Genomic DNA, 23,029 nt, shown 5'->3' with positions numbered 1-23,029 from the left:
AAGTTCTCTGGGAGAAAGAAATGGCAATCCACTCCAGTATTCTTGCCTGGGAAATCTAATGGACAGAGGAGCCTGGTGGGCTATAGTCCATGGGATTGCAAAAAGTCGGACATGACTGAGTGACTAACAACACTACACAGTGCTCTGCCTCCTTGCTGCCACTGTTCCTGTGTCCACATTTATTTTCAGGAAAGGCTTGAGGGCCACAGGAAAAGGAGTCTGTGATTTGAGAAAGCAAAGGCAGTTGTCTGACCACTCTCCACTAACCCAACTTCTTGCCTCTGGATTAAATGCAGATGCAGTTGTCACAATGAAATAGCGAATTTTCCTTTTGACTCTGGTAAATCTGTAACCACTTGGGGAAGACTCCCTAGGTACAGGAATTTAAAATATTCAGATAAGCTATGTGAAGACTATCTTCCCTTTGCTTCTCCAGACCCACCTGCCATGTCTCTGTCCCTACCATGCCTGGAGAGGCTGACTATAGGGACCATGCAGTGGGTCCCCTTAATTCCCTTGGGTTTGGACAGTGAGAAGCCCCAGCAGGAGACTGGAGGGACAGAGAAAGGACAGTCAGTTCAGAGTATGATAGTACTCTGCCTGGTACCCGCCCTGTGAGGCTGCCTGTCAACCAAAGGACATTGCTCCTTTCCTGCTGACTTGCTCTCCATGATGCACTCCTTCCACATCTTGGTAACCACTTCCTTTCTGCCCTTTTGGGCTTGTGGATAGTAAGCTTCTCTGCTCCTAACCTCAGGTTACTTTCATTCTTCTCTACTCCACTCCTATCCTATGGAGAGTCCCTTTGTGAATAAATCATTTGTCTTTGGGCATGGCATCTTTTTCCTGTTGGGACCCTGACAAACTATTTCATGGTTATAATAGACTACATTAAATTCCTCCTTTTAAAAAAGGTACGGGGCAAAGGTGATACAAATATATTAAAAGCCCCTCTATCTATTAATGGTCATGACCATTACATGTATCTGTATTCAGTTTTATTTTTCCAACTTGGAAAACCCAGAAAAATAGTGCTTAAATTATTTTCCTTTTGAGAATTTAGTTTGTACAGTTTCATTCACTTTTGAGTATGGAGGATGGGACATGAACAGAGAGCTGTACCAGATGTCCTACACAACTAGCTCATGATGCTTCCACTGGAGGAGTTGGAGGTACCCTGGCTATGTTAACACCAAGTACTAATCTACTGACCATGCCAAAAGGGAAAATTAAATTGCTAAAATGAGAGATTGTTTTATTTTGTTGTCTAGTCTTAAAGCTGGGCTTCTCTGGTGGCTCAGATGGTAAAGAATCTGCCCACAATGCGGGAGACTGGGTTCAATCCCTGGACTGGGAAGATCCCCTGGAGGAGGGCATGGCAATCCATTCCAGTATTCTTGCCTGGAGAATCCCCATGAACAGAGAAGCCTGGCAGGTTACAGTCCATGGGGTCGCAAAGAGTCAGACATGACTGAGCAACTAAGTACACAGCAGTTTTAAAGCCAATTGTTATATAGAATTGCTCTTAGATCTGGGCAACAGGGGTGCCATATTTGAAAAGCCCTCATTCCCCAGTGAGTGAGGAGTCTGCAGGGCAAGGGGACTGCTTCTCCCAGGCCATATTCTGAATTCCTGGACCCAAGAATTCCCTGCCCTGATGGCCTTGAGTTTGCTCTCAGAACCTGCATAAACTTTTCCCCTGGTTTATTTTCCTGAGGGCAGTATGCACTTCTAGAGGCAAGGAATGGCCAATTGGATGTTGGACAAGTGTGTCCATATGCATACCTGTGAGACCCCTTTAGATGCAGGACAGAGACAGGAGTGGGAAGAAAAGAGGGGCAGGGGCTGGAGACCAGCTCTCCTATAACAGCTGTGTTCTGTTCTATGTTCTATGGTATTCTCCCATGCACCTGAGAATTTTAAATTTGAGCTTGTACCTTTTAGGTTGTAATAAAGGTGTATTTATCAGTTATTGGTCTGCTTTCTTTCTTCCCCATATATAATAGTGTTTTTAGTTTTCTTTATAACATAAACATTTTCATATGTTTGGTGTATAGACTTTTATTTACAATCTTGCCTTGGCTCTGAAAATATTAGGGATGAGCCTCTATGTTTATATATGTTGGTTTTTCTTGAAATATACAAATGAATATTTGAGTCTGACTTCCCATACCTTAAAATGATGGGTGAAATTTAGATGCTCTAATATGACTTGCTCCCATGTATTTTGAATGACCAACAGTAGATCAGAAGCTGATTTCCACAGGATCCTAGGCATTCTAACATGATCTGTTTACAATGTCAGAGAATGTTAGGCAGGTATCCTGCCTCTGAGATTGACAAGTTGGTCTCTAAAATTTCCAGTCCCAGAATTTGAAAAGAATATATAAATTCTCGATAGCCACTTAGCATGGTTAGAGAAATACTCTTTTTAAATACTACAAACTGAGAAATACTCTTTTTGGTGGAAGTAGCAGTCTGATGATCATACTGTTCTGCAAACACACTTTCAAAGCTTGGTGAATTGCAAAGCTTTTGAGACTTGGAGTTAGATGGATTCCTCAGCTCTGAGCTAGCTTAGTTTCTCAGTTGAAAACAGAACTAGTGATAATAAGTTGCTGAAATTTTATACAGGAGAGGAAGCTCTTAGAGAGAATATATGCTAATAAACACACACAATTCAGAGCATGTGTTCACAGTGACCAGTAACACTCCCATTTAGGATAAGCAGGACAATTTCTTCTCAGGGAGGGGGGCGTTAAATGGCATGTTTAGTATAGAGGAACAGGTGACTCACCTATCTTGAAACGACCCATGTAGTAGATCTGGGTGCTGAGGGCCAGAGAAGCCAGAATATGGATTGCAGAGAAGATGACCCAGAACCACACGTCATTTTTCCCAAACACCTAGAAGTAAAGACAGAAGTTACCCTCATCTATTTTTTCCCCCAAAGAACTCACTAAAGTTGTTCCGTCTCTTGTGCATGCATACGTTGTCAAAAACCGAGCTGTGTTTATATTTTGGATTTCCCTGTCCTCTGAGCTCTCAGGGATCTTACTACACTTAGAGAAAGAGAAATAATGGCTACCTGGCCGCATGAAAAAGAAAGAAATGGTAAAGGGCAGCAGAGGGCGAGGCAGCTGAACAGCAGTCGAAGAGGCAGTCGGTCTACAGTTGGAGGCTGATGCTCTCCAAATAAGAGAAGATGACTGACACTTGTCCACACACATTTGGGAAGTGGCTTCTCTTCTTTCAGGTCAGTCTCTGTCCCACTAGGCCTATGTGTGTCTATTTCAGTTTTACGTGAGTCAGGTCCCAGCTCTATATTAACACTATCCAGGGTCAGTTATACAGGGATCCGTTACAGTATCAAAAATTCTAGCTAAATAACAAAAATGCCATGAATGGACCAATGATGAGAGTGTGTCATGGGCCAAGGATTATGATTAATTAAACCTGTACACCTGAGGTCCAAAAAACCCACAAACAATAAAAATCCTCCCAAGAGGGCTGCTGGCTGTGGGGAGGGACACACCACTCCGAGGACGGTGAGTGTGATGACCAGGGCAAAGGAGGCGTAGGCGGCGTAGGCGCTGGCGTTGATGTCCGGGTGGCGGGTCTGGTAGAGCTTCAGCATGCAGAGGCCGGCAATCATGTACATGAAGGAGGTGTCTGAGGAGGAGCCAAGACAGTCAGGATCCAGTAGGCGGCAGACAGATCTTTAGAGAATCCTACCCTCCCGGCCTTAGAGTATTTGCTGCCCTCAGCCCATGTGGTGACCTCCAGTGTAATAGCCTCCCCAGAAACATTCGAGGCAAACTCTACACACTCCACTTCTCACCCCCTCCAAGAGGGGGGCTCCTAGCTCATAAAAGTATCAGATGATATGATGAATAACTGACTACCCCCACTCGCAGGGGTGCACGTGTATAAATGCCCCTGTCCAATAACGAAAAAACCCCTAACAGTGACAGGATAGTGTGACAATAAAGAGAGTCCCAGCTGGACGCAGGAGGTCCTTCTCAGCGTCCTGAAATGTAACCTCACTGATTATTGCTCATGTACACAGCTTTCTAGCCTAGGGACAGGAGACACCTAGAAATTACACATGGCTTAGCTGTATGAGGGTTGCGGTTGTTTAGTTGCTAAGTCATGTCCAGCTTTTTTGTGACCCCATAGACTGTAGCCTACCAGGCTCCTCTGTCTATGGATTTCCCAGGCAAGAATATTGGAGTGGTTGCCATTTCCTTCTCCAGGGGATCTTCCCCACACAGGGATCAAACCCACATCTGATCCACCCATTGCAGGTGGATTCTTTACCATCTGAGCCACCAGGGAAGCTCCAGGAGGGTTAGGGGACTGTAAATTAAAACAACAATGTAATGTCCCATGTTACTAAAAAATGTGGCAAACTGTAAATATCTAACAATAACACAAATTAGTGATGATACGGGGGAAATGGGACCTCTCACTCAACTAGTGGGAGTGCAAATTAATACTCTGGGGAGAAACTTGGCTTTTTTCTTTTTTGGTAAAATGGAAGATACATAAAGCAGGTGATTCCCAAACTCTACTTCTAGGTGTTCCAGGGAACCTTTCTCAAATGTGCACAAAGAGACATATATGAAGATATTCATTGCAAAATTGTCTGTACCTGACCTGCCTCTTCAGAAATCTGTATGCAGGTCAGGAAGCAACAGTTAGAACTGGACATGGAAGAACAGACTGGTTCCAGATAGGAAAAGGAGTATGTCAAGGCTGTATATTGTCACCCTGCTTATTTAACTTATATGCAGAGTACATCATGAGAAACGCTGGGCTGGAGGAAGCACAAGCTGGAATCAAAATTGCCAGGAGAAATTTCAATAACCTATGATATGCAAATGACACCACCCTTATGGCAGAAAGTGAAGAAGAACTAAAGAGCCTCTTGATGAAAGTGAAAGAGGAGAGTGAAAAAGTTGGCTTAAAGCTCAACATTCAGAAAACTAAGATCATGGCACCTGGTCCCATCACCTCATGGCAAATAGATGGAGAAACAGTGGAAACAGTGGCAGACTTTATTTTTGGGGGCTCCAAAATCACTGCAGATGGTGACTGCAGCCATGAAATTAAGATGATTACTCTTTGGAAGAAAAGTTATGACCAACCTAGACAGCATGTTAAAAAGCAGACACATTACCTTGCCAACAAATGTCCATCTAGTCAAAGCTATGGTTTTTCCAGTAGTTATGTATGGATGTGAGAGTTGGACTATAAAGAAAGCTGAGCACTGAAGAATTGATGCTTTTGAACTGTGGTGTTGGAGAAGACTCTTGAGAGCCCCTTGGGCTGACTGCAAGGAGATCCAACCAGTGCGTCCTAAAGGAAATCAGTCATTGGAAGGACTGATGTTGAAGCTGAATTTCCAATACTTTGGCCATCTGATACTAAGAGCTGACTTATTTGAAAAGAGCCTGATACTGGGAAAGACTGAAGACAGGAGGAGAAGGCGACGGCAGAGGATGAGATGGTTGGATGGCATCACTGACTCAATGTGCGTGAGTTTGAGAAAACTCTGGGAGTTGGTGATGGGAGGCCTGGCATGCTGCAGTCCATGGGGTCGCAAAGAGTTGGACACGACTGAGCAACAGAACTGAACTGAACTGAGCAAAATACTGGCAACCTCGAAGTGCTGTTCAACAGAGAAATTAATAAATGCGCTGTATTTTTATTACATGGTGACAATCTTGAAAAATGAATGAACTGGATATCCTTGATTCATTACCAATAAATCTTGAAAACATTGTTGAATGAAAAAAGGGTGTAGAACACAGTGATAAATTATTATTAATTTGTTATTCAAATTAAAATGAAAAACTATTCAAATGAAGAAAAATTATAAAAACAAACTAGAAATATAATATAAAATTAATTAAATATAATAAAATTAATAAATTTAAATAAAAATAAAATTAATAAAATATAAAATTAATCATAGTTGTTGCTTCTAAGGAAGGAGAGAGTGGACAAGTTTGGAAAGCAGTTAAAATGGGACCTCAACTTTACACAATGTTGTATTTCTTTAACAAAGTAGATTAAAGCAAATATTTAAAGTTTTGGCATTTGTTCCTTCTGAGTGGTGAATGGTATTGTTCTCTATAGATTTCCTCTATTAAAAATGTCATCTAATTTTAAAAAGTTAAAATATGACAGAATTTCTGTGATGTTAACAGCTGGAGGCTAGAGCACAAACACAAAATGACTATTTTCAAAATTCACATCCTCAAGTGCGGAGGACATTGTTAATTGCCTTCTTCCAGTATCAGCTATTCCTGCTCCATCCTAATAGCATGAAGATGCCAACTCAAATATCTCAGTTCCATTTCTGTTCAGAAATGCACACCTCACAGCTTGTTTGCTTAGGAAGGCTCACAGCACTTCTGGTTCCAGGGAAGTGTGTCCCCTGTCTAAAGGTAACCTCCCCTTCTTTGACATGGTGATCCCAGCCCAAACTAACCCACACACAGAAAGAATCTGAAGTGGATTCAGGGCTGTGTGAGCTATTGAGGAGTTAGGGGCTGTCATCTGGGGAAATGGGGAAAAGAACTTTCCTCGATTTCAAATGATGTCTCCTGGAAGCCAGCTTGCTGCCTCCCCCAGACATCATGGTATAGAGATAGGAAGCAAAGACCCAATGTAGCTATTTTTGCCAACAGGAGGAAACACAGCCTGAGGAGAAGACTAATATGCAGTCTGGGTGCAGCCAAGGCGGGTGGTCACAGAGCAGTGGAGCCAGGGCCACCGCTGGATTTGTGCTGATAAATATACTGGTTATTTAATCCGATTAGAGTTGGATTTTTTTTATTACTTTCAACCCGAAGCAGGCAAACTGCTTAGTTAAGCCAAGCTACATTGAGGGAGATTTCTAGATGCCTTGTTGGTAGATCTACATGACCTGCTGCCTGACACTTAACCCACTGCCTACCTGCAGACCTAGCCATAAGATCAATACTCAGTGTTCAGTGCTTTCTAGTCGATAAAATGTGGTCAGAGAGAAAAAATAATACAATTTGGGAAAATCATGCCCTGTAGCCAGGTACCCTCTGATCACTTCAGTACACGTAATGTCATTTAATCCTTGCAATACAAGATGGGCATTTTTGAGAGAGTCCCAGGATAAGACTCCTATACCTCAGATCTGTGTAGCTGATATAAATTGTGATTACCAAACTGGAAGTTGGAGTAATTGGGGCAGACGTGGTAACAAGCACTGAGCACCCCTTCCATCATCAGTGCAATGCCCATGGCATAGAAGAGACCGAAGTGTTTGGGAATCCCGTACTCCTGAAAAAGCAGGAAGCATGGTCAGTGGGAAGATCCTCATTAGTGATTTTGCCGCTGAACCCCGCACCCATGCTCTCGCCCTTTGTGGTCCCTTACACGTGACCCATCATCACATCAGATGTCCCTCCTACTTGCAGATCCTGCTTGGAACCATAACCCTTCCTAGCTCCCACCTCCCTCTACCTGCCCTCTACTCACCATGGCAAAGATATCCTTGGCTTCCAGAGCTCTTCGATGGAGAATGTCCCGGTGCAAGACTATCAGCAGGAAGAGGCAACCCAGGAGCACATGGCCCAGGTTACTGAGAATGTTGTTGAAGGCACTATAGAGACAGTGAGGGAGTCAAGGCATCTGAGAGCTTCAGAGACTGAACGAAGGCACGGAGGAGCGAGTGAAATCAGCACTGTTTTTTACCAATAAAACTTTCCATGAGACTTCGGGACTGAAAATCATCAGAGAGCATCTTTGTCCTAACTCTGTGTTAGGATGCTTTGCTTAGCCTGTGATAATGTGTCCATTTCCTCCCAGGAATGCCTGTTCAGCCTCCCTAACACCTGTTAATCCTCTCTTGTCCCGATGGCACTGGCAGGGAATGAATCCTAGGAAAGAGAGCTATTCTGCAGATGGGCAGCTGGGCCATTCAGCTAGTTGCAAGAATGAATTCAAATACATGGACCCATGTTATATGTCAATATTCAGCTCTGTAACTGTGAATTTCAGGATAAGTATCAACTGGTCAGTCAGCAGATTTCTTTCAGAAAACTGAGACTAGTTCATTCTGGATGAAGAAGCCAGGCTCCCAATTGCCAGGAAATTCCCTCTTTCCACTTCACCATGTTCTGGAGGATGGAGCACAGCCTTGGGAGCAACAGGTCCAGCTATGAGGCCCAACATCACTCACAGTTGAGGGAGCTTCTGCGAGTCCTTGCCTTTCTAACTAGCCTTAATATCTTTATCTAAAAATGGGGGTAATGAGACTTCTCTGGTGATCCAGTGGTTAAGGCTCCACACTGCCAATGCAGGGGGCATGGGTTTGATCCCTGGCCAGGGAACTAAGATCCCAATGCTGTGCAGTGCAGCCAAGAAAATAATTTTTTAATGATAATAATAATTAAAAATAATCTCCTTAAAAATAGCAATAAAACTACTAAATTAAAAAAAACAGTGGTAATAATAATCATATCTATCTCATGAGGTTGTTTAGTGGATTGAATGTATTTGCAGCTCATGCCCATAGACAAGGGTCATCACAGCGAGGGACCTGATATTTTCAAACACATCCCACCTTCTCCTTAGCAGATTATTCTTAGGGCTGTTTCCTGAGCTCCTCCCTGCTATACAGGAGTGGGAGAGGGATACCTACTCTCAAATCCTTGATTTCATTCCTGTTTACCCTTGATTAGGGCTTCCCTGGTGGCTCACATGGTAACAAATCTGTCTGCAATGCAGAAGACCCAGGTTCAATCCTGGGTAGGGAAGATCCCCTGGATAAAAAAATGGCAAGCCTACTCTAGTATTCTTGCCTGGGAAATTCCATGGACAGAGGAGCCTGGCAGGCTATAGTCCATGGGGTCCCAAAGAGTCAGACACAACTAAGCAATTACACTTACTTTTTGATTGAGGTAGTTTCCCACAATTGTTTCTAGTAATTTTTAAAAATACACATTCCACACCACATTACACAAAAAAAGGTGTCTCTCATTGCCTCATGGGCAACCAGAGGACTGGTCTTACCTCAAGACACCCAAGGGGTGAGCACAGAGGAAGTTATAGTAGCAGATATCCTGGTTGCCAGTGACGTTGACAACCTGTAAAAGCAAGAGCGAGAAGAGGAGATGCTGTCTGCCTCCATCCCCTGAGCCTGAAATTACAGAAAGCAGACCCCAGCGCTCGCAGTGATCAACTGTCAGAGATTTACAGTGTAACCAGTGATCCTTCTCAACAGGGGATGAGTCATTATCTCCAGCCTTTACACGGTACAGACACATTTCCTTTAAATGCTACCATCTTGCTTTGAACTGAAATATTCTGTGTCCCTCATTATGTAGCAAGGCAGAATCCAACTGAAAACATTTCCTTTGTTCTCATTGTAAAAGGATTCTGAAAGGATGCTAACATTGGGGCCTGCCTATCAGGACTGAAACAGTACATCCTATTTTCTAGATGAATCCTGGGAGTGTAAACAGCTGTCCCATCCTTTGCATTGAATTGATAACCACAGGGCAGGTGGACATAAGGAGATATGTCGTCAGTTTTCCATATTATCACTATCATTAAGAACCTTCCTAGACCACAGGATAGCTGTATCTTCTGACAGAGCCCCAAAGTATTCAGAGAATATTTAGAGTATAAATCGTGGTGCTCAAACCTTATAAAGTCCTTGTCCTCATCACGTATTAAGTATGGAATTGGTGAAATATTATTAAACTGTTGACTCTCAAATGTGGGTGTATACTGGAATCACAAGGAGTTTCATCAATATTTATCCTGATTCCAGTCTGATCTAACTACTGTGGGGTACAGCTTGGACACTGGTATTTTAAAAAATCTCACAGATGATTTGAACACACAACAAAATTTGAGAGCCATTGTAGTAGAAATACATTTAACCTGGTGCTATTCTAAATGGGCTTTTTCATGTGTCTTTGATCCTAGACAAGATCACTTATGTGACCTGGACCCTAGGGTTCTACAAACGTGGGGTGCAGTGGGGATTCTTAAGCTGTTTTAATTATTGTTTTTGTTTTAATTCTTGATTGCCTTTGCAAAATCTATTTATTTATTCTTCATTGCAAAGGGTCTTTTTTGCTGCATGTGGGCTTTCTCTAGTTGCAGCTAGTGGGGGCTACTCTCTACTTGTGGTGCGTGGGCTGCTCATTGTGGTGGCTTCCCTTGTTGTGGAGCATGGGCTCTAGAGCACAGGCTCAGAAGTTGTGGCACACAGGCTTAGTTATTCTGTGGCATGTGGGATCTTCCCACACCAGGGATCAAACTCGTGTTCCCTGCTTTGGAAGGTGGATTTCTATCCACTGTGCCACTAGGAAAGTGCTTTGTTTGTTTATTATTTATTTTATATTTCCTTTTCTTTTAATATTTTATTAGTGAAGCTGTTTTTACTTTTACAAAAAATATTGTAAAATATTTTTACAGCCGGGACACCAGCTAAATTAGATATCAGGTTTCTTTGTTTTGGTCTGGAACTTTACCCATCATCCCACGATGATCAAAAGTTCAGACTGGTTAAACAATAGACATAGCTGATAGATACCAAGACTGAATGAGTACAAGGTAATAATTTCAGATTGGTAGACAAAGTGATACAAGAGGTCTGTGATAAAACATTGGGGAACTAGATTTAAAGCTCAGTCAAAGACGACCCAATGGAGAAATCCTGTGGGAATCCAAATGAGAAATTAATTATTGGAAAGAGCTCTTTATACCTTTCTCTGTAAATTATAGCAAACATCTTTCTCTGTTTTATGAAAGCTGGGATTCGGGGGTTTGAGGCAACACTTACTGTTTGGTAGGTGATAACCAGTTGGATCACAGGCAGTGCATAAAACACAGCAATGGTAATGATGTTCCTATGCAGACAAAAGGAACCAGAAATGGTTATTTCCAAATTAACAATGGAATTTTTGCTCTTTTATTTTTTCAATCTTTCCACCCATAACTGCCTACTTAACTCACAAAAGTGATTAGAAACTGGTTACATGGTTCCTATTTCTCCAAACTTCCTCTCATACAATCATTTGCATAACAGTGTAAATAATACTTCTGGTTTAACGAAACTATCAATAAAGGCCTATCTCTTTAGGATATCATTAGATTAAAAATGATCAGAGAGTAGGTAATGGGTGATGGATCACATGAAGGGAATGTGGCTCTCTTAGCTACCTCTTAGTTCCAAAACGCTGGTCCCACTATGCTATGGAGTTCCACGTGACCCCCACTGGCTGGCTCTTGTTTCCCTCTAGCATCTGTGTCCAAGTAAAAGGTCATCCTTCCAGAGAAAAGAATGAGAGGAGTTGTCACACTGTCAGTCGGGGGTTTCTGAGGGAAAAGAGGGGACCCGGCCAGGCACCTCAGGCTTTCTGCCTGGAAGAAGGCTGCCTCTGTGTAGTCTATTTTTCGCAGGTCTATTTATCATTGGCTGATGGTATCATCTTGCCTCAGGGTGATTTCTAGCTACCCTGAGGTGCTCTAGGAGTCTCATCCCAGAAATCACTGGCTCTCCTAAGGGTAAGCCCTGGTGAGAGAAGAGGGAATGGTTCCAGTTTAACATGCCTCCTGGAAGATGGTTTTGGTATCTTCCTGGAAGAGGATTTAGTGTGTCCCTAAAAACACGGGATTCCACTACTGTTCTTATTTATACTTTGTATGTATTTCACTTAGGACTGGTTGCCTTTGATTGTGTTTTGTTTGTTTTTCCTATGCATTGTGGCTTAAACCCTTTAAACACCTATATGTGTGTCTCAGTAAACACCGAAACCTGTGATTTGGTCACTTATATGAATCACATAAGTCACTGTGACTTTTACAAAGAAAATTTTAATTTTACTAAAGAGAGCCATAGTCCTTCTCGTCATCTACTCACCAAAAATAAATCTTATACTTTTTGCTGACAATTCTTCGGTCCTTCCTGGACAGATCTGACAGGTAAAGGAACACCTGGGATGCCAAGTAAAAAGAGAATGCAAAACTGTATTTGGATTTCTTGCATAAAATACAAAGAATAGCTTTACACATTTCAGTTTAATCCCTCAATAGGGATTAAAATTATTAAACAAGACTTTTCTCGTAATTTTGCTTTTCCTAGGATACCTTTAAAAATCCTAGTATTTCCCTTGGCTTTAGGGAAACTGGCTGATGTGAGAAACCCATTGGGAATCTTGAATGCTTCTTAAATCTCAAGAATTGATTTCCCAGTTTTCAGAGATGCCCACTGTGTGATTCTTGAATTACAGAGTTGAAACCATGCCATTCACCTTCATGTCACTTACTGGATACAACATAGTCTGATACATATGAGTCAGAAAGAAACGAGCTTTTACTCCTGAAGCATTTTATGTCTGGAACCAGGGTGTTTTTCCAAGTACACACTTCAGTGGAATCTTTTCTTCCACCTGGTTGGAACCCTTCCTCATTTTTGTCCATAATCAGCCACTTCAGATCCGTGAGCATTTTAGTGCTCTGTTCTCTATACTGCTGTCACTTTTTCCCTCCAGAAAGGAGTGTTAATTAACTGAGTATTGCTTTTAGTAGGTAGTTAAGCTTTATCTAAAAAGCCCCCTGAGAAATTTGACTTCCCCTGAAGAAAAAAAAATATAAATATAAATATAAAAAGGCAATTGAGGCATTGTTGAAGTTGTATTTGACTCCTGAACTTTCTGTCCTCTGGAGGGTATGGCCAGGCAGAGAGAGGTACCTTGGTGCGGATGATGTTCTTATCGCTCTCAATGTCTGGCATGGTGTCAAAGTCACTTTCCTCCACAGAGCTGTCAGTGTCTGACTGGCATGGCTGTCTACCATCAGAGGAGGACATTTGCCTGCCAGGACTGGAGCTTGACTCATCTGAAACAGAGGAGACTCTTCTGCCTTCCCAGGCTGAGAAGAACCCGTGGAACCCATCTCTCTTTGCAAAAAGCACAGTGCTGACTCATTCTTGGACACGTTATGTTGGTAAAAACCAACTCCTTACCCACAACACATGTTCTTTCAATTCTTCCTCAATGGACTTCTGATTTTCCTTGTCTCCTATTTTTATATTTAAATCACCTGTTTCTAGGGCTAAATACAAAATATAAAGGCATCTGCTCTATTAACTCTTTAGATGCAAAGATAATATGCTTATATTTCATGTTTCATATTTTGAAACATGAACACAAATATATAAACATACACATGCATGAACTTATGTATAGCATCTACCACATGTATATGTAAGCACCCACATATCCAGCAGCTATACATTTCTCATGGATAAGGTATTTGTACACTGAAATCCCCCACATGCTGTATCTGTGATTATATAATGGAAACCACATTCTCAGGAAGAATCCTTGTGCTCCTGTGAATGTTTCTGAGAGCAGATGGGAATTTGTGCAGCTTAATGAGCACATGAGCCAAGCCTACCTTCCACTTTTATTTCTTCTGTTCAGATGGTTAAAGAAAAAACAACAACAACAACAAAACCCTATTCTTGCAGAGCCAGAAATAAGCCTCTGACACTGAGTCCACATGCTTCTCAAAGTTACAGAATAACAGGGCAGGAATACAGGATTCCCAGCCCCTCTATACTGACAGCTTAAAGCATACCATTCATAGACCTGTAAGCATCATAGAAGTATGTGGAAGCATCAATGCCTTCCAGTGCTAATAGGACAGGGATCAGAATTCTGTCCCCTTAAGGCCACTTAACCAGCCTGAGGGTTGCCATATGAATGACTGGGTGTTAGTGAGCAGGTTCAATTATGAAGTTAGCCCAAATGGAGGGTTGCTAGGCTTCAGTCATGTTCACCTGCTGCACAGCCTCATCTTCTGAGCGCCCTTACTCCACTGAAACCTGAGGATGAAACAATGGGTCAATTGATGTTGGGCTCCCTGACATCAGACTCTTGATGCATTTTCCACACCATGAACTCAGGCTAGGTATGAAAAAAACCCCACAGGAGTTGACAGCAATGGTACAGAAAATTCTGCTTGAATGTGGCTAGCAGACTCAAGAAACAGATCAATAGAACCAGAAAAAAAGCTGGAAGGAAACCTCCAGATCACCCAGTCAATTAATCTTATACAATGACCACCTTGCCCACTTTCACAGTTATTAGTGGCTGGAGGGCCACTTGTATCCTATTCTTGGGAGAACCAGGAGACACTTCCATGAATGGACTCATTGTAAAAATACCTATTGCCCCGTAATTGCTCCCTTCAGGGGTACTGGCAGCAATGGGATTTGACACCGACATATTTCCAGAGCCTGTTAAAAAGAAAAACAAAGAGGCAAACACTTTGTGTCTAGTTGCTAGAATGAAAGGACACAACTTTAAATAGTTTGATTTTCTTTTCACTCTAATACAAGGAGCCTTCAGGTCAATTTTATGGTATGGAGGCCAAAAGTAGTTCACTACCCATTCCTGCATGACCCTTAAACTAGAAATGGTTTTAAATTTTTTAAATGGTTGGAGAAAAATCAGAAAAGCAATACTATTTTATGACAGGTGAAATTTTAGATTTTAAGTGTATATAAGGCTCTACCAGAACACAACCACTCATTTGAGTCTGGCTATGGCTACTTTTAGCTACCAAGGCAAAGAGGAGCAGTTGACAGAGACTCCATGGCCTGCAGAGCCTGAAATATTTACTATTTGGCACTTTCCAGAAAAAAAAATGTTGCTGATTCCTGCCTAACAGTATTGCAGAATCACAAGGAGTGTGGGCCCTGGAATCACTGTGAGAAAGTTCACCACTGAACACAAACACCAGAAACAAATTTCTATGATTAAGGCACTGTAATTCAGAGGTTTATTTGTCACAGCCATTAGCAGTACCCTAACTGTAGGCAGGATTAGCCCCGACAGGAAAGAAATTGCTGCACTCCTTGGAACAAACAATAGTGAACTATGTATAGGAATATGGGTTATTTGGGTCATAACGCAGAGATGGAATGGACTTCTCTGGTGGCTCAGACAGTAAAGGATCCACCTGCAATGCAGAAGACTTGGGTTCGATCCCCGAGTCAGGAAGATTCCCCTGGAGAAGGGAATGGCAACCCATTCCAGTATGCTTGCCTGGGAAATCCCATGGACAGAAGGCCCTGGCAGGCTGCAGTCCATGGGGTTGCAAAGAGTTGGACACGACTGAGTGATGAACATTTTCACTTTTTTTCAGAGATATAATAGGCGTGTCTGTTGCCGAATGGCTGGTGGCAGTGAGAGAAAAATATTTCTAAGATGGTGCTCCTCAAACTACTCCAGTGAGGTTTGGAAAGCCCCAGAGAAAACTGCCTCCTAAGCTTCTCACTGGTTATTTGAAAAGATGCTATCCCATTGAGTTTATCCACTTATGAGAATTAGGAGGAGCTGAACAAAGAGAACAGAAACAAGGATGCACGCATCTAGGCAGTTTCTCTGACTGACTTAGTGCCACAATATTTCCGGGGGCATGTTCCAGAGAACATTTCTCTGCTGCCTCCTAAGCTTTGTCAGGATCTGGGATATTGTCAGGCTGGTGGGAATTTCCATCATGTGTCTTCTTCCTGAGAGGTGAGATTGCTTGTATCACACTACAGGTGAAGAAGTCTGTGAGTTAACTAGTCAGTGTCTTGTACTTTTGCAGAGAAATCTATTTTCAGTGAAGACATGTAAGATATTCTATATCCTCATTGCAAATATATTTCCATTTCTTCTTTGAAAATATCATCTGTTACTCTTTACATTAATGCTACAGTATGCAACACATGTAAAAGAACCAAAAGCCTCAGACAATTAATTGTTTGTCACAATCAGCTCTTTTCATCCAGCTTTCAAACTTCATTCCCACTGGTGGACAGTAAAAACATTCATAGTTTGGGGAGCCAATCTGTAGGCTTCATCATGTTTTTACTCTTTGTGGGCCTATTCCTTTCCTCCATGGAGAAAAATAATTAAATCCTAAGTTCAAAACATTTAGCCAGTGAACAAATCAATAGCCTTGGAGACTCAATTTCCTCCCTCCTTTTGGTAGCCTAGCCAAGAGCCAGCTCAGTTGGACAGCAAGGCCTCTGGCTAATGCAACATTCCTGGCAGGCAAGGCAATTCCCAGGACTCTCACAATGGACCTTGGCATTGTTCCTAGGCTTGGAGACTCCTTGATATAGTTCTTACTATTTAGAGATAGTAGATGTTCCTTGGCTTTTCTTGGGCTCACCCATAAATATGTAACATGGTATCAACACCATTTAAATCTTTTGAGCACAGTAAGAGTATTATGGGAAGATGCCATGTACAGTTTGACCGACTCTCTTTGGCCAAGGACAGATTTGGCTGTATTTGGGCAGAGCGCTTTGCTGCTGCCACTACTGAGGTTAACAAGTACTATTACCACTATTACCACCACTGCTAGTACTGCTACTAAGGCTTCTATACTATTGCTGCAGTTGCTAATGCTACAACTACTGTCACTACTGCTGCCTAACGTAGAGTGTCTGACACACAGTTTTTGATAAACATTAGGCAGCAGTAGTGACAGTAGTGTGTGTCAGACACTCTTTTAAGTTCTTTCCAAGAATTCATTCTTTTTAATTTTTCAATAACCTTGTGACATGGGTACTATTACTATCACCATTTTAAAGATGACAAAAAGGAGGCACTCACAGATCAAGTCATTTGTCCCGAATCACTCAGATAGTGGATAGATAATGGTTCATTGCACTGATCTCAGTTAAAATTTATCTTCTTAATTGAAAAAAAAGGAAGGGATTTTCCTTTAACATATGAATAACTGGCAGTGAGTGTGTTGCTTTTATAGTGCTCATTTTTCAAAAGAGACAAGGAATTGAGGCACATTTGCATTTCCACTCATATATTCAAAAAAGGTACCTAAGCACAATATTTGTTTTTCAGATGGGCTGCTGCTGCTCATCTGTAATTCCTTATAGTGTATTCTTTTTATCAAGGTCATTGTGTGTGTGTGGGGGGGGAGAGGGGCAGGCGACTTATAGGAACCACCATTCTGGCCTCTTCCTTAGGTGATGTAACTTTCACATTTCCCTTAGTATCTTTCACATTTTTCTCTTTTCAAGCCTAAATTCCCTTCTTTTAATCATTAACTTAGGTCCTTGTTTACAGTGTAATTTAAAAAAATATTACATGTGAAAATAGTGAAAATGATACTAAAATCATAAACTGCAAAATTTCGGGTCTTTTCTGTTCCTAGGAAGCCCTCTGGTATGGGAACCAGATGAATGTGTAGGATAATGCTTGAGTTCCACGGGCGGGGAATGTGGCGGGGGGTTGAAGTGGTCTGTGGGAGGCAAAGCGTTTTTGTGTATGTGGTCGAAAGAGGCAAAAAAAAAAAAAAAATGCAAAAACTAAAATCAAAGCAAGAGTGCAAACAAAAACAATCACTGTTTTGTTAGGCAGCAACTTCACTAAAAAGGAAAAGTCAGCTGTGTAAGTTTGTTCAGACTTGGATGATTTCTGCACTCTACTCTGGCTCACAGTTGAGCAGGACCTGGTTTCAGTATAGTCCCCAGTCCCTTGCACTCCAAAGCAACCACAACACCAACAGTTCTGTGATGGACAAGAGCATCAGAATTTTCATACGAAGTACAATTGTTCCAAATCTGTGCACTTTTATATGCACAATTAAATAGGAGATTGGCCAACATGGGATAACAATATTCTGTTAACTTTTCTAATGTCTAGAAATGCAAGAACCAAAGCACTGCCTCCCAAATTTCAAATGTGATTGATGCTCCCAGAAGGCAAGCCATATATGGTATATAGAAAGCAGAATTAAACACAATATACCAGTTTATAGGACATACTGAGATGTTCTGGCTTGGAATAAGCAAACATATAAAGTTGTGAATGAGCTCATCTTAATGAGAAAACTTGTTCTGGTATGTTTTTCTTTACACATGAGCCCTTTGCCATCTGTCTGCTTTGCTAACTTAGAATAGGATATGCTTGCTTGCCTTTTATATTAATTGCTCCATGTGAGGAGAAAAACTTCATTTCCTTTCGAGCAGGCTTGACTCTTTCAGGGACTTCACATTTATAACTGTCCTGCCTGCTTCTATCTCTAGCCTTAGAAGGTTGGAAGCTAAGAAGGAGTTGGAAATGATGTGAATGAGCTGCTGTAAGGTTTCATTTTTATGCCAGTTGGCTACCTATTCCAACTGGTGTCATGTTGTATTAATATGTTAAAAGTTGAGGAGAAAATAAGGAAGGCCATTCATCTTTTCAAGGATGTAAAAGTAAAATTCCTCTAGAAGAAAAAAACAGGCAAGCAAAATCAAGGAAATTTGGAATCGATCGGAGAGTCAATACTAGAACCTGAGACCCGTTACCACAGATTCTGAGGATGGCTTGTGTTCCCCAAATCGTCCGCACTCAGCACACTGCTTGTCTTCTCCCTTCTGGACCCTGCTGTCTGCTGGGAGCTGATTCAGTAATAGCTCCATCCAGGGAAGGATCTGATTGGTCATTTGGTTCCTCAGTCTACAGACTAGTCAGGTTTGTCCAGCTCCCCTACTTGAGAAAGTAACCCCTTCTTAGGCTGCACGAAGCATCATGATGACAGCTCATGTGTCCCAGAGGCCTGTGAGTTATGCTTCGTCTGTCTCTCTTTTGAGGTGGTAACTGAATTTCTCTATAGGCTCTTTAACGGTGATGTGAAGTGTAAGGTTTCTCCACTGACAGAGTCCCTGAGTGAGAGAATGATAGTTGCTCAGTCGTGTCTGACTCTCTATGACCCATGGACTGTAGCCTGCCAGGCTCCTTTGTCCTTTAAGGAAATGTTTCTAGAACACAGAGGCTTGCCTGGTGCCCCTCAGATTACCAGAGAGGCCCCTGTCTTAAGTGACAATGGAGAATACGGGATCCATCCAGTCATACCACAGTAATCACGCCTCTTCTCGCCCGAAGCTGCTCTTTACAAACACTATTTCCACTTCATCTGGGCTCCAGGGTCTTATCTCCTTCTTCTTCCCATGAAGTATGAAAGAAATTCTTTTGCTTTTTTAGTTCAGTTGAAGCCAGTGTCAACATTTTTCAAATAAGACTTACAAACTGCAGGACAAATCAATGAAAAACAAAAGCAGGGGAGCTAACAGACTTTCCAAATGCAGCCATTCTGCTGCTGCTGCTAAGTTGCTTCAGTTGTGTCCGACTATGCGATAATTAAGAGCTGCCAACCATTTGGCGAATTGTAGGGACCTTGCTCCATATCCTCTACCTCAGGCACACCTAAGGTGAAAGCATCAGGACCAGTTCCTCTGATGTCTACCTCCACATTGATTGAGGCAGCCAGCAGGCCAAGTCTAGTGGGATCCCCTCTTTCAGACTCTGCTCCTAGCATTTTTTTCTAGGCTCTAGCCCCCAGGGCACTTCCTGTATCTCTGAGCTCAGTTAAACTTCCTGTAGCGCCTATGGGCACACTGATCCTGGCCCTTCTGTATCCTTGCTCTTCTCCAGAATTTCCTCCCGTGAATCTCTCACATTAGACTACAGGTAAAATCCCTCACTTACTTTTGTCTCTTGCTCCAGACTGGTTTCTCAGTGATCTGCTTCCTACGATTAAGAGTCACTAACTGGTTCTTTCCTAGGATGGAGATTGTCTTTTCTGCTCTTTTTTGCAGCACCTGAGTCTTGTCTCACCAGTGGTCACGTGCTGTCTTTCCCCACAACCTCTCCGCATGACAAAGGTCCCTTTCGTGCATGTGTGCTCAGTCGCTTCAGTTGTGTCTGACTCTTTGTGACCCTATGGACTGTAGCCCACCAGACTCCACTGTCCGTGGAATTCTCCAGGCAAGAATACTGGAGTGGATTGCCATGCCTCCTCCAGGGGATCTTCCTGATCCAGGGATGGAACCCTTGTCTCTTGCATCAGCAGGCAGGTTCTTTACCTCTAGTGCCACCTGGGAAGCCCACAAAGGTTCCTTGCTACTGCTAAGTCACTTCAGTCGTGTCCGACTCTGTGCGACCCCATCCCTGGGATTCTCCAGGCAAGAACACTTGAGTGGGTTGCCATTTCCTTCTCCAATGCATGAAAGTGAAAAGTGAAAGTGAAGTCGCTCAGTCATGTCCGACTCTTCGTGACCCCATGGACTGCAGCCTACCAGGCTCCTCCATCCATGGGATTTTCCAGGCAAGAGTACTGGAGAGGGGTGCCATTGCCTTCTCCGATAAAGGTTCCTTACTTCCTCCTAATTTCAAAGCCCTTTGGCATGAACATTCCTATTTTCTAACTAAGCCAGGATTTTGTTCCTGTCTTCTCACCTGTGCCTGGCAGCCCACGTTTTTAAATCAGTGATTCTCAGTTGGGGGTAGGAGTAGGGGGGACATTTTGCTCCCAGAAGGACATTTGACAATGTCTGGGAATATTTTCTATTGTCACAAGGAGGGAGTGTATTACTGAATTCTAATAGATTGAGGTGAAGAATGTGGTTAAACATCCTACAATGTACAGGGCAGCTCCCAACAATAAAGAATCATCTGACTGTAGTGTCAATAATGTTGAGTTTGAGAAACCCTGATCCTAGAGAAGGATGACCTAACCCTAATTCTATAAGCAGGCTTGACTGATCTTAGGTAAATAGATTCCTTAGGAGTGACTGGTTTAGAAATAAGTATATGATCCATTCTAGGACAATGAAACATGAAAGAAGCTTCTAGGTGCTTCTGAAAAAGGGGAAAAGCAGAACCAGGGGAATGGCAAGCAAAAGGACCTGAGCCACTGGATTCAGTGAATCCTGAAGTTTACCTTTTTGCTCAACTTTCAGGGAGAGGAGACACTCTTTATTGTTTAAGTATGTTTGAGATAAACTTTGTTTTTACCTGCAGCCACATGAATCCAACTGATGCATCTTTATTTATTTATTTTTTGGATCACTCATCCATTTCTGCTTGCCATCTGAAGGGTACCTCTAGCTCTGAGCTAATTTTTAGAGCCTTCTTGATCTTGTCAACACTAAGTAACTCATGCTGATTTAGACTTTTTAGAAAATAGGATACATAAAAGGTACCAACTTCCAGTTTTAAAATATAAGTCCTGAGGATGTCCTGTACAACATGGTGACTAGAGTTAATAATAATGTACTGCATACTTGAAAGTTGCTAAAAGAATTGATCTTAAAAATTCTCACCACAAGAAAAAATTATGTGTAGTGATGGATCACCTTGGGCTTCCCCGGTAGCTCAGATGGTAAAGCGTCTGCCTGCAATGCAGGAGACCAGGGTTCGATCCTTGGGTTGGGAAGATCCCCTGGAGAAAGAAATGGCAACCCACTCCAGTACTCTTGCCTGGAAAATTGCATGGATGGAGGAGCCTGGTAGGCTACAGTCCATGGGATCGCAAAGAGTCAGACACGACTAAGCAACTTCACTGGTGGTGATGGATGTTAATTAGATTTCCAGTGGTGATCATTTTGCAGTCTATACAAGTATAGAATCATGCTGTACACCCAAAACTTATACTGTGTTATATGATTGGTTCTTACTAGCTCTGCTTTCTGTAGAAAGACTACAGATTAAACCACTCTGGAGGGATGGGAATCAACAGAGGATTTGAAAATCACAGAAGTCAAAGAGACAGAAGTACCAGTAAAAGTTATCTTTTACTGGACATCAGTTTGAATTGAAACCAGGGATTTTTCTTACCATCATTGGAACCAAAGCTTCCATCAGTGGATTTTCTCTGAAACCTGCAGACAAGACATACACATGTTCCTAAGACAGCAAAAACCTAAGCATTTTATGTTTGTTTCCATAGACTTTGTTGCAGATTTCTCTGCTGGGATCTCAAATGGACCTTTGGAGGTACAGAAATTGGAACTCTGACACACTGCTGGTAGAACTGTAAAATGGAGCAGCCACTTTGAAAAACCATTTGGCAGTTCCTCAAAAAGGTAAACCTAGAGATGCAATATGACCCAGCAATTCCACACCTAGGCACATAAGGCACATACATGCCATTTATTTCCACATTCATTTATTTTCAGATCATTCACATGCCGTAAAATTCATCCTTTAATGTGCACAATTCAACCAATTTTAGTATATTCACAAAGTTGGGCAACCATCACTATTCTCTACGTCCAGAACATTTTCATCATCACCCAAAGAAATCTCAAACAATAGCAGTCACTCCCCATTCTCTATTTATCCCTGCCCTGGGGAAACACTAATGTACTTTTTACTGCTATAAAATTGCCTATTCTGGATATTTCATGTATAAATGGAATTATATTGTATGTGGTCTCTTTGTCTTCTCTCACTTAGCATAATGCTGTGTGGTAGCATGAATGAATATGTAAATCTTTTTTAAATGTTTGATTTTATTGGAGTATAGTTGATTTATAATGTTGTACTAGATTCAGGTGTACAGCAAAGTGATTCAGTTACACATATACATACATTCATTCTTTTTTAGGTTCTTTTCTCATATGGATTATCACAGAATATTGAGTAGAGCTTCCTGTGTTATACAGCAGGTCCTTGTTGATTATTTATCTTATGTATAGCAGTATGTGTGTGTCCATCCCAAGCTCCTGATTTATCTCTCCACTCTTTCCCCCTTTATAACCAGAAATTTCTTTTTGATATCTGTAAGTCTGTTTCTGTTTTGTACATAAGTTTCATTTGTATCTTTTTAAAAAATGAGATTCCATGTAAGAGTGATGTCATATAATATTTGTCTTTCTCTGTCTGACTTAGTATGATAATCTCTAGGTCCCTCCATGTTACTGCAAATGGCATTATTTTGTTCATTTTCATGGCTGAATAATATTCCATTATATGTGTGTGTGAGTGTGTGTGTATGTGTGCACACGTGTTCGCGCACACACACACATACCATATCTTCTTTTTCCATCCCTCTGTTGATGGACACTTAGGTTGCTTCCATGTCTTGGCTATTGTAAACAGTGCTACAATGAACATCAGAGTGCATATATCCTTTCAGATTATGATTTTCTCTGGATATATGCTGAGGAGTGAGA

General features: G+C 41.9%; 1 protein-coding gene across 9 annotated transcripts in view; it reads right to left on the bottom strand.

Annotated features, from left to right (window-relative positions):
- Nucleotides 1–23,029, bottom strand: part of SIDT1 (SID1 transmembrane family member 1) — a 120,753-nt gene that overhangs the window by 20,399 nt on the left and 77,325 nt on the right. For 8 of the 9 annotated variants that reach the window (XM_070465937.1, XM_070465936.1, XM_070465939.1 and 5 more), the window contains 10 exons: nt 21,690–21,733; nt 14,234–14,305; nt 12,755–12,900; nt 11,924–11,997; nt 10,844–10,910; nt 9,061–9,134; nt 7,525–7,648; nt 7,209–7,326; nt 3,536–3,672; nt 2,798–2,906 (listed from right to left, as the gene is read on the bottom strand). In XM_070465937.1, the coding sequence (XP_070322038.1) occupies nt 2,798–2,906; nt 3,536–3,672; nt 7,209–7,326; nt 7,525–7,648; nt 9,061–9,134; nt 10,844–10,910; nt 11,924–11,997; nt 12,755–12,900; nt 14,234–14,305; nt 21,690–21,733 (965 nt within the window). The other variant, XM_070465942.1, reaches the window with a different exon arrangement.

The sequence above is a fragment of the Odocoileus virginianus genome, chromosome 4, assembly GCF_023699985.2.
Source record: "Odocoileus virginianus isolate 20LAN1187 ecotype Illinois chromosome 4, Ovbor_1.2, whole genome shotgun sequence".
NCBI lineage: Eukaryota > Metazoa > Chordata > Mammalia > Artiodactyla > Cervidae > Odocoileus > Odocoileus virginianus.
Note: the sequence above shows the minus strand (reverse complement) of the source record. Positions and strands in the feature narration are given on the sequence as shown.